The 11291-nt window shown below is 40.1% G+C and overlaps 2 protein-coding genes across 2 annotated transcripts; both read left to right on the top strand.

The window, feature by feature from the left end:
- The first annotated feature begins 451 nt into the window (after positions 1 to 451).
- Positions 452 to 3224, top strand: LOC102790380 (protein THEM6-like). Its single transcript, XM_087832062.1, has 3 exons — positions 452 to 528; positions 2216 to 2723; positions 2807 to 3224. The coding sequence occupies exons 2-3, from the start codon at positions 2220 to 2222 to the stop codon at positions 2912 to 2914; spliced, it is 612 nt and encodes a 203-aa protein (XP_087688188.1). The 5' UTR covers positions 452 to 528; positions 2216 to 2219; the 3' UTR covers positions 2915 to 3224.
- Positions 3225 to 4954: 1730 nt separating this feature from the next.
- si:ch73-52e5.2 (protein THEM6) lies at positions 4955 to 7501 on the top strand. Its single transcript, XM_006792149.3, has 3 exons — positions 4955 to 5125; positions 5663 to 6167; positions 6301 to 7501. The coding sequence occupies exons 2-3, from the start codon at positions 5667 to 5669 to the stop codon at positions 6406 to 6408; spliced, it is 609 nt and encodes a 202-aa protein (XP_006792212.1). The 5' UTR covers positions 4955 to 5125; positions 5663 to 5666; the 3' UTR covers positions 6409 to 7501.
- Positions 7502 to 11291: the final 3790 nt, after the last annotated feature.

Raw genomic sequence — 11291 nt, 5'->3', positions numbered from 1 at the left:
AAAAGAAAATTTCAATGGTCTCTGACATAAAAGCTGCATTTTTAAAAAATTATTTTAAAGATTTGTAAAATTTGCAATAAAATAAAGGTTTTAAAAAGATTCGTATGAAGTTTCTTCTACCACCATGTTTGCTGTTGCGGACTTCTGTCAAGTGTAATAGGTTAATAAATAACCAATCACCGCCGCCATTTCCTCTTACATCACGTCTAAATGGCACGAAGTGCTCACTTCGTGCCTTCAAATTAAATGTCAATGAGGTAGGAAAAACATTGAGCACTTAACACCATTGTACAGTTATAGGTCATTTTAAAACATTATGTCATTACAAATTAAGCTGTTTGGTTTTAAGCCTGCTTACGTCCTTTCAGGTTGAATTTCTAACGCAATATTGTAAACATGCTTTTATTTTGAAGGCCGTTACCGGAAGAGTTTTATCCGCGTTTGTCGCTTTTTGCTTTACTCGTGCCCAGCGCTCGAGTGGTGTCGACTCGACAGATTTGAGCCTGAACTGGACGGAGCGGACGGCAGGTGAATACTTTACCTTTTGTAAAGCTTAAACACGTTGACGGTTATTCGTCTTTCCCCACTGTCTTTAACTTGTTTTTACTAAAAATGCACTTAATGCCCGCACAAACCGGTGTTTTTACTTAGCCCACCCTGAACGTTGGTCGTAACCGTAGTTTAATCTAAATGAAACAAAAGTTAGTGGATGCAGTAATGAAATGTCACACAAACCTTAGCTTTGGTAGTCATATAGGTAGCACTGAGGATCAAGGATAACTAAATTACGTTAAAATCTAAGTAAAAGTATCAGTCTTTTCATTTTCTCTGAGCTGCATGCGCACTTAAGACGTGCGGCTTTTGCAGAGGCAGCCTGTCTTTCCTGCAGCACCGGTTTATCCTAACGATTTGTTAAATCAGTGCACAGGTGTTGCGAAAGTAGAAACTCATTTTGAAAACAGAGTACATCACAGCGGATCTGTAGAGATTCCCCATTTGCCCCCATTTGCCCTTCACAATAATGGAAGAAGTGCCTCCAGAAAGGTATGGACACATAAACACTGGATTAACCTGATTAAATCACAACAGCATGCTGCAGGGAGAAGAGGCAAAATATTCACTTGTGTTTCATGAAATAAAAAACAAGTGAGAAATAATAGTCTTCATTTTAGAAATTTGTAAATAAGTGTGAAACATGTAAGCGTTTACTCTAAGCATAAGTCACTGTGGGTCGGGCTACTGATGCTGTCTTATATGTGCTAAAAGGGGAAAACGAGGATCCACCTCAAGTAATCAGCTGCAGTACATGCCCAGCTAATAAATTCATGCATATTACAAGTCAATACCTACAAAGATAACAGGCTAATTCTGTCATCTACTTACTTACTAGTAGTAATACTGTCTTTTAATTCTGTGAAAAACCTAAATACACCCCATGACTCAGTAGCTTTTCAAGCCACCTTTATCAGCAATACTATTTTCTGTGTGACTTTATCAGCCACTCACATCATTGTGTAAGAATTTTGTCTTCTTTTCATTCTTTACAATGTTGCTTCGGTTCATTTGATTCTAGAGTACTTTGGTATACAGAGGAGTTTGTGGTTGAGTCAGTGACTGCAAGGTGCCCAAGTCCTGTGGCTCCAGGATAAGCCCAAATCATCACCCATCCACCACCGTGCTCAATGGTTGGCATGTTAAGAATCGAGCACTATAGTTAGCATGCTAATTGAGGCCTGTATGGTCTGAGATGTAGCTCTTGGGGTTTTTTTGTTTTTTGCAGTTTCTCTGACTTCTGCATGGTCTGACCTTTAGGTGAATTTGCTGGCAGATCGAGCCCAAGAAAACCTTTTTTTTTTAAAACACACACCAAACCAGCAAAAATCCCCTGGTTTTACAGGGGTGCTCTCACTTACTGATTAAGCACATTTGATTAGCAGTACCTGGCTGCTCCTTACCCTTTTCATTACTATGGAAGTCGGACCATAGTAGCACCCTGCTGGACCAGCTGGGTGTTAAACGGTGAACACACTGAGCCCATGTTTGACCCTAAATATTATTTTCATTTCTGTTTTTGGACTAAAATGTCTGTCCGTTGAACAGGGGAAACACTGTCTGTCTTTGGTTATGCTCATTATTTGTTAGGCTGACTTGTCTTTTTATACATCTCACTTAACGACCATATTAATACTAATAAATATTAATGTCTTTTCTCTAGAGAGATGTGGTGGGTGCTGTGGGTGCTCGCCATCTTGCTGGCTCTCTTCTGCTTTGTGGATGTGTGGTACTTCCTGCGGGCCGCAGCGGTCATCCTGCGGGCCTGGTTTCAGCCTCCAGTCTGGGACATCACAGCGGAGCAGGTCCTAACAGGCCGGGTCACTCCCCATGACATCGACATGTGCCACATGAACAATGCTCGGTACCTCCGGGAATGTGACTTTGCTCGCTTCTCTCTCTACATGCGTAACGGCGTGTTTAAGGCTGTGCGGGCCCTCAAGGCTTCAATGGTGGTGGGGGCCACAACCATTCGTTATCGCAGGGCTCTGTGTATCGGAGAGGGTTATGAGCTGCGCAGTCGCATTGTCACTTGGGACGACAAAGCCTTTTTCCTTGAGCAGAGATTCGTGTCGACAAAAGATGGCTTGGTGTGTGCCGTGATGTACTGCAAGCAGAGTGTCATACGCAGCAGCCCGGACAAGATTCTGCAGCACCTGTGCAAAAGAAAGGTAAGGGAGGAAACCACACAGATGCATGAGTTACACACGCTGTCCCGCTGAATAACATTGAGCTTGTGTTTTGCACGCTGCAGGTGGAGTGCCCTGAGTTTCCAGAGGATCTTCAGCACTGGGTCAACTTCATCGCTGCCAGCAGCCAGGCCCTCAGGGCTGAGAGCGGCCTGGAGGAGAAGAACAAATAAAACCTTTCATGGGCAGATATTAAAAGTGGCGTCTTGTGAGTCAGCCTGTTTACAAGCCCAGGAGGAAAGTCTTCTCCTATTCAGAATCTCTTCACTTAAACACACTTGTGCCTGCACTTTGTACAACAAGCTTTATTTAAATTCCAACATTTGCAGATATGAAACACTTGATAACAGCACACTACATTATTCTGAGAGGTTGGCAGTTATGGTAAAAATAATAATAATAAAGTATTAGAAAATATAAGTAATACAGTTTTATAAGGTGTGTTATGATGTGGTGTGACAGCAATAAAACGAATTCAGGAAATTGGTTTGAAGTTTTTACTATAACCAAATGGGAAGCAATTAAACTACTTTATATGACAGTGTGTGTGTTGCAGTGTGAACAGGTGTAGCAGGGAATGGCATCATGCTTGAGTGATGGGATGATCACACAGTTTACATGATCAGAACCGCCAGGACACATCAGCCTTTGTAACATCCACAGATTTCATGTTAAAACTCAAAAAGTAAGCTGAAAATTCAGTCAGAGCGACTGTGTCATGAATGCTGCCTGGACACCGAGTCATAAAGCATGTCACAAACACTTCTCGTGCACACGGCTGACTGGCGGTTACAAGTGAGAACAGATACAATGCCAGGTTTTCTTGATGTAAAAAATAAGTCCACAATAAATCAATTCAAAACTTTTCTCACTTTTCATGTCACCTATAACCTGTGCAATTCATCCGTCAGTTCACCCCCACTTCAGGGGGGCTGGAGCCTATCTAACTACCATAGGGCAAGAGGTGCGGTACACCCTGGACAGGTCGCCAGTTTGTCGCAGAGTTAACGCCAAGAGTCAGACAACCTTTTAAACCTATGAGCAATTTAGAATCACCGGTTAACCACCACAACTGCATGTCTTTGGACTGTGGGAGGAAATCTGAGTACTTGGAGACAACCCAAGGAGAAAACCTAATACTTTGTTGAAGCAAATTTTGAGTTAATACCATTGAATGTCACAAAAACCTGGCATTTTAACAGGGCTGTGTACACTTTTTATGTCCACTGTAAACTAAAATTGGTTCAGAGGTTTGTAACAGTGGGGGAAAAAGTACCCGGAAAAGAATACACTATCTACACTATTCATAAAAGTGTAGATAAAGTCAATCCAGTACATTGTTACTCTGTAACTAAGGTGCCACCTGTAGACTAAGTATCATTATTGGCCATAAACCTTACGTATTTTACACTTTTACAGCCTATCCCTTTTTGTCCTGTCTCTCTCCAACTGGTAACAGCAGATGGCTGCCCCTCACTGAGCCTGGTTCTGTTGGTGGTTTTTCCTTCCCACTGTCACCAAGTGCTTGCTCATAGGAAGTCATCTGATTGTTAGGTTTTCTCTGAATTATTGTAGGATTTTTACCTTACAATAAAAAGTGTCCCAACAAAGAAGCAAAGCTACAAACTATGAGTGAAGAAAAATATTCACTGCAATAAAAATAATTTTAAAACATAGTAATTGAGATTTTGTTGTCTACTGACAAAAACTAAACTAAAAGAAATATTTCTAGGAAATAATCTTAGCTTTAGTCTTGCCTTTTGAGGATTTGATACATACATTTGTTGAGACTTGGAATGGCCTTATGAGTCAAATTCCTCCGCAAATTGCTGTGTTGTAATTGTAATTACTATTCTGAATCTCTGAAATCTACCTGACAAATACCCTCCATATTATATTAATAAGATGCAAATTTAACTGAAAGGAGAAAGCTGTCTAGGAACGGAAACTAATTAGAACATTAAAAAAACAACAACAACTAACTCTCGTACCATAAAATTTAATAAAAAATATTAAGTAGTTGTATTATTATAATTAATATGTGTTTATTTATTGGCAGTGATATGTTTAAAAAGCACTATTTTGTCTTATACAAAGTAAACAGTAATTTCTAGTGAATGAAAGGGCCGACCTTACATACCGTCTCTGTGTTAACCAAGGTTCAAATGAATAAATTAAGATATAAAATAAATAAGTAACTAAATCACGTGTAACTGTGGCATCGCCAATCCCTGGAAAACGCGTAAACGTTTTCGTGTAACCATGCCGACAGGTCAACCAATAAGGCTTCTTGTCGTCATACACCCGGAAATTATGTTCATTGATTCTACCGGTTTCTTCAAGTTGCACCGCTTTCCATGATAGCACTTTCTTCAGGACGCGCAGTGAGTTTCACGTGCATTAAAATATACTTCTCCCGTCTGTATGGTTGACGCTTAATGTCTGATATGGTGAACTGAAGTGTGGCGGCTGTGCGAGGAGGTTGTGCTCACTTTAATTCCGAGGGCACCGGCTGCTGGCAGCTAGCGGCTAAGCTAACAGATTTGGCTTTGATAGCAGGCTGCAGGCCGTTCATTTTAAAGGAGAAGCGTTAGCTTTACAATCCCCTCAAGGTTGAATCGACTGCTTGTGAAAATATGCTGCTTCTGTATTTTTAGCCAGGTTAATTTCAAGTCAGTGTAAGAAGGGGAACACTGATCTATTGTTTTTTTTTTTTTTTTTCCACATCTGCACTGTCATTGATGAGGTCAAAGATGCATTTATTTTAATACTGAAGGCAATCATCAATTTAGACTCTTTTAAAAAATCCTTATTTTTTAATGAAGAAAAAAGATAATGACTGTAACATTGCAAATAAACACATTCTTTTCTAAAGACTTCAGTTTTCATTTTTGATACTAATATTTGAACTATTTCTCCAGAGAGATGTTGCTGTTGGCGTTGGGTGCCCTCCTCCTGCTCTTCTGCAGCCTGGATGTTTGGTACTTCCTGCGAGGGGCCCAGGTGTTCATCCAGGCATGGTTCCAGCCCAGGATACGGGACATTTTAGCCGAGCAGAGCATTGAAGGCATGGTCCTTCCACATGATTTGGACTACTTGGGCCACATGAACAACTCTCGGTATCTGAGGGAGTGTGACTTTGCACGCTTTCACCATTACATGAGGAATGGACTGTTCATGGCCTCACGCAAACTGGGGGCGAAATTGGTGGTAGGGGCGTCTACCATCCGGTACCGCCGCTCCTTGGTCTTCCGTGAGGCTTTTGAGATTCGGACCAAAGTTTTGGGCTGGGACGAGAAAGCCTTTTACTTGGAGCAGCGTTTTGTATCCAAGAAAGATGGCTTCGTCTCTGCGATCATGCTCTGTAGGCAGAATGTGGTGCACTGCAGCCCCGAAACCATCATTGAATTTATCTGCAAAAAGAAGGTAAGGGAAGTGCTCAAAGTGCTTCTGTTCAGGTGTAGAATGCACAAAATCATCACATTTTAGTATCACAAAACTATGAGTATTATTGGGTGATTAATCAATTTTATTCATCTAACACTTTGTCCGCTTATAGATCGAGTGCCCGGAGTTTCCAGAGGACCTCAAACACTGGATGAACTTCATTGCGGCCAGCAGCCAAGCCCTGAGAGCAGAGAGTGGACTAGAGGGAAAGAACAAGTGAAGCCACACCATGACGCTGCGTATCATGAGTGTCGACACATTTCATATCATATATAGCATTGCACGCACATATACATGCACACAAACACTTAAACATTGTAGAGTGTTTTAGTTGACTTCCAGAAGTATCTGTTTTGGATAAATTCTACCTGCTGTGTATTTTTGTAAGACGTGAAGTTCTTTGACCCGAGGGGGGCTGAACATGAAAACTTGAACTGTAAGGTTTCAAATGCTCGGTATGTAAATGGATCACAATGGCGTTTGTAGCTTTACCCTTGCAGCTTATTCAGTAGTTGACTGTAAGTAGACCAGCATTACACATCTTCATTCTCATTCAGCAAAATCCTCTAACCTCAGATAAGCATGTAGAACAAAATGTAATCTTCCACTGACGTCAATGCATGATTTGAAACAACCAGAATATTTTTGTGCCTGTTTCTAGTAGTTTAGAACGCGTTATAACTTTTCACCAAAAAAAAGACATGGGTGCAATGAAATACTTGAATGGATATAATGAACATGTGCTGACGATTGTTTTAATTTCCCTATCAGTATTTTGCACAAAGTTATTATTAACCTAAGGGAGAAAACCAAAATTCTTATGAGGGATGAATATATCGGTGCAATGAAGAATTAAAATACCTGCTTTTAAAAGGACAGCCCCTCAATCAGGCCTGCGTGTCATTTTATGAGAGCGTGCTTATATTTTCGATTGACGGGTGTAATGAGCAAACATGAGGTTGCTGGCAACTTTTCAAAACCTGCAACGCACAATTACCAATGAATGTCTGAGTGATGTTTGAGTCCACTGAGGCGGTCGATTTGAAAGATGTTCTCGTTAATGCATCAGAGTTTTTCCTTTGTGACCAAAGTAATGTACTGTTCTGTGTGAAGGAAATCCGATTTTTTTTTAAAGATGTCTAATCTGTTTTATTTATGTTGTTGATGCACTGATCACCAGATTCTTTTAAGTTTGAAGTTATACATTCTCTGTTTATGTCCCAACTATTTATGATTGATTGAAATGTATCAAAATTTATTTATTGTGTTTGTTAATATTTAAGTGCATTTTTTTTCAATTAAAAATGCTCTGGAAACTGTTTGGGTCACTGTTTTCGTCTTTGTGAGCAAAGTACACATGCAGTTTGGTTTGTAGAACTTCACGGGACATTTTTACAGCTAATGTACTTAATTTATCTTAAACAGCCTTTAGGTGATCATTTAACAGTTAACGTTTGGCATGTAAATCTAAAATTTCTGACTTTCTGAGTTTTTCCTTTGTTGTTCAGAGCTGGAAAAGCAGCATTTGCAACTTTCAAAAACCATAAGTACAGGGCTGTTATAGTTATGTTTAGATGCTGTAGCTTTATGTATTTAATTTTTCCATCACCAAATTAATCTTGTTTTTACAGGAAAATGTGCTTTTTACAGTTTTAGTTACTACTATATTTGTAGATAACGAGTCCAGATTAAAAATGTGGTCGTCAAAGTAATGATAGGTATCCATTCAAAATCCTTTCACGTGAAAGTGCCAACAATTGTGACATTTTAATCCATTTAGAAAAGTCCCCCCATCAGTGACCAAGAGCCCAAGGATGTACAGGCACAGGTGTAATTTCCAAAATGTGGGTTTCATTATACTCCAGAAAAGACAAAAATAATGTCAAAAATACACAATCACAGAAATGCCACCTCCACATTTTTGCCATTTCTTCCACACTCAACTCTTTTCATTTCATTGTATAGCAATGTTTGTAATTAGAATATGTTTCTGACCTTGCTTTCAGGTTTTCAATGTAAATTTCAAAGCAGTCAACAATACAGGCACATCTACAAAGAACATCTCAATATCATGGGCATTGACAGCTGTGTCAAGTGCAGGGAAACTGAGATTTTAAACATGCAACAAACGATGGAAGATTCATTGTCACTGTAAAATCTAATTCGTTCCCAGAACAGTATTTATTGTTCAGTCACAAGTGCTGTCTCTAGTTTAAACAACACATTTGCTTTGCATTCAAACTCAGAAGTTTGAATGCAATCTCCCCCTCCACACCAGTGTTCTCAGGCTGGTACATGGCTAGTGTCAGACATGTCACTGTCCTACAACATACAGCACGGCCCACATTAGAAATGATGTTTATGTAGACCAGTGATGGGAATTAGGGGCAACGCTGGAATTAGGGGAATTGGTAACGCCGTTACCCCTTACAAGTAACGGCATTACTTTTTTCAGTAACGAGTAATCTAACTAATTAATATTCCTATCGTTACAACGCCGTTACCGTTACTAACAAGAAAATGCTGTGCGGTTGTGTTACTATTTTTCAACAAAATGACGGTTGAAGCTGTCTTCAGCTTACCCCACCTTATATCAGTTGCAGGGAGTGGCTGTCTACGCAAGTAATCTGGATGCTACAGCTTTAAGCAGCTGCGCGCTCCCGCGGACAGCAATCACTTTCTGGCAGACGATCACCTTTTGGCACAACACCTGGAGCTAAGGGAGCAAAACAATCGCATGAGTGCTGCTGTTTGACTGAGGAAGAAGTGGTAAGTCAATCCCATGACCACCTCAAGATGACAAAGCAATAGGGTGATATATACCAGTTTTTAAATTGTGTTGATAGGCCACGTAAAACCAGAGTCATACGGAGCCCCGCAGGGGACATGGGAGAAAAAACATTAAGACGGACTTTTGCGAGATCTCGCGAGATCTCGCAAAAGTTTTGCGAAAGTTTCGCAAAAGGTTTGCGAGATCTTGGAAAAGTTTTGCGAGATCTCGCAAAAGTTGAATTCCAACTATGGCGGCAGCTACTTAGTTGTAATATTACTCTTTCTGGGTCACAAAATACACTTTTAAGATATTTTGAGGCGTGAATGTAGTTGTGTAAACGTCAGAAATCTGCTCGGTTTACAAGACATCACATATTTGCAAAAGTGCTCCAACGTTTTCAGAGATCTGACACCCACCATCTCGAAGCTAACGGGAGGTCGAGACCTACTACAGCCGGGAGGAACACCACTCTCCCGGCACATCATGCCTCGACCTCCCGGTCGGCTTCGAGCTGGTGGCCTCCGAAGAATGCGGCTAAAACTTTTGCGAGATCTCGCAGATCTTCTGCATTCTTGGGTTTTACTTTAAGAACAGAATTTTTGAGGTCACACCACTAATTCTCAATTGGATTGAGGTCTGGGGATTGGGCTGGCCACCTCATGATATCAATCTGTTTTTGTCTGGAACCAGGATGTTGCCCGCTGGTGTGTTTGGGGTGTTTTCCTGCTGAAACACCCATTTTAAGGGTCAGCATAAGGCAACATGAACTCTTCCAGTATTTTTAGGTACTGAAACTGGTCCATGGTGCCTGACTGTTATGTGATAAATGGCCCCACTCTAAAGTATGAGAAGCAGCCCCAAACCATTATGCTTGCACCTCCATGTTTTACGGTCTTCAAAGTGTACTGTGGCTTGTATTCAGTGGCCCTTTTTACTCCCAATAAGAACAATCTTGCTCTCATCTGTCCACAGAATATGGCACCACTTTTCTTTAGGCCAGTCAATGTGTTCTTTGGCAAACTGTCACCTTTTCCATACATGTGTTTTTTTCAGCAGTGGTACTTTATGAAGGTTTCTTGCTAACAGTTTGGCTTCACATAAGCATCTTCTGATTACTGAAGTACTCACAAGTAAATGGAGATCTTTTTTTATTTCTCTGGAGCTCATCACTGGATGTTTCTTTGCCATTATTGTTATTCTATGATCTAGGCGGATGGTAGTATTCCTTTTTCTACCATGTGTTTCAGGTTTTCTTTCCCATTTCAAAGCATTTGAGATCTTTTTAGCTGAGCAGCCAATTATTTTCTGCACTTCTTTTTAAGTTTTCCTCTATCCAATAAATTTCTGATCAAAGTTTTTTCTCCCTCAACGCAATGTCTGGAACGACCCATTTTACTCACTGAGCAAGGGCTAAAACCAGCAGGTACAACAGCTGCCTTCCTTCCTTAAATAGCCCAAAAAATTCAGATTTTTTGGAACTCGGATGTTTAACCCTTTTCTTCTTTTTTGCTATATCTTGTTGTGTATGATATATTTTTATTATATACTTATTAGTTTTTTTTACTTATTAGTTTTAGTTTAATTGCATTTGATGCATTTGATACAGAATTCAACAAGCCAAACTGTCTCCTTACAAAGTCCCGTATCATATCGCATTAAGAAAACATCGCGCATGCTCAGAAGCTCACTCCAATGCAACCTTGACAAAGCTCAACAAACATCTGCAAACACGCAGACTGCGTGCAGTTATTCCCATAGTGTGCTAACTCCCGAGTATAAACGCTATAAATGATACAGTTTAACCAAAAGTAACACGTCTGTGTCGAAAGTACAGATATTTGATTAAAAATGTAGGGAGTACATGTAAAACGTTATTAGAATTCAATTTAAGTACCCTTACTTCCCCGTTATATAGACAGTGAATATAGACATCTATACAGATTACAAATTAAACGCCACATTAGCGAAGAGAGAGAGAGAAAGACGGAGAAAAAACAACAACTATAATAGGAGACGTGATTTATCTCAGATAACGATTTCAGTGGGAAGATGCTTTGGAATATTATATTTTTTTATGGTTTGTTTTCTCGAAGTAATTTTAAAGACTTTATATATAATTTAAATTCGTTTAAGAGAATAACCAAAATAACGTTACAACACAGTTTGCAAAATCGAATGAAATATTTGGTTTCCTCCATTTCTGAACATCAAGCCAGAATGTCTGCAGTACGATAAACCTGTTCGCCTCACTCCCGCTCCGTGCCAGTTGGTGGCGGTAAAGCACCCATTCGTCGTTTGCCGACCGTCGATACAGAAACTGGAAGTAGTAC

The sequence above is a fragment of the Neolamprologus brichardi genome, chromosome 18, assembly GCF_056152115.1.
Source record: "Neolamprologus brichardi isolate AB-2024 chromosome 18, ASM5615211v1, whole genome shotgun sequence".
NCBI lineage: Eukaryota > Metazoa > Chordata > Actinopteri > Cichliformes > Cichlidae > Neolamprologus > Neolamprologus brichardi.
The sequence above is the reverse complement of the archived record's forward strand: the minus strand, read 5'-3'. Positions and strand labels throughout refer to the sequence as shown.

Excerpts from the sequence above, each read along its gene's own strand:
- LOC102790380 (XM_087832062.1), top strand. The coding sequence starts at position 2,220 with ATGTGGTGGGTGCTGTGGGTGCTCGCCATCTTGCTGGCTCTCTTCTGC. Across the intron at positions 2,724-2,806 it reads AGCACCTGTGCAAAAGAAAG|GTGGAGTGCCCTGAGTTTCC; the intron begins GTAAGGGAGGAA and ends TGCACGCTGCAG.
- si:ch73-52e5.2 (XM_006792149.3), top strand. The coding sequence starts at position 5,667 with ATGTTGCTGTTGGCGTTGGGTGCCCTCCTCCTGCTCTTCTGCAGCCTG. Across the intron at positions 6,168-6,300 it reads AATTTATCTGCAAAAAGAAG|ATCGAGTGCCCGGAGTTTCC; the intron begins GTAAGGGAAGTG and ends GTCCGCTTATAG.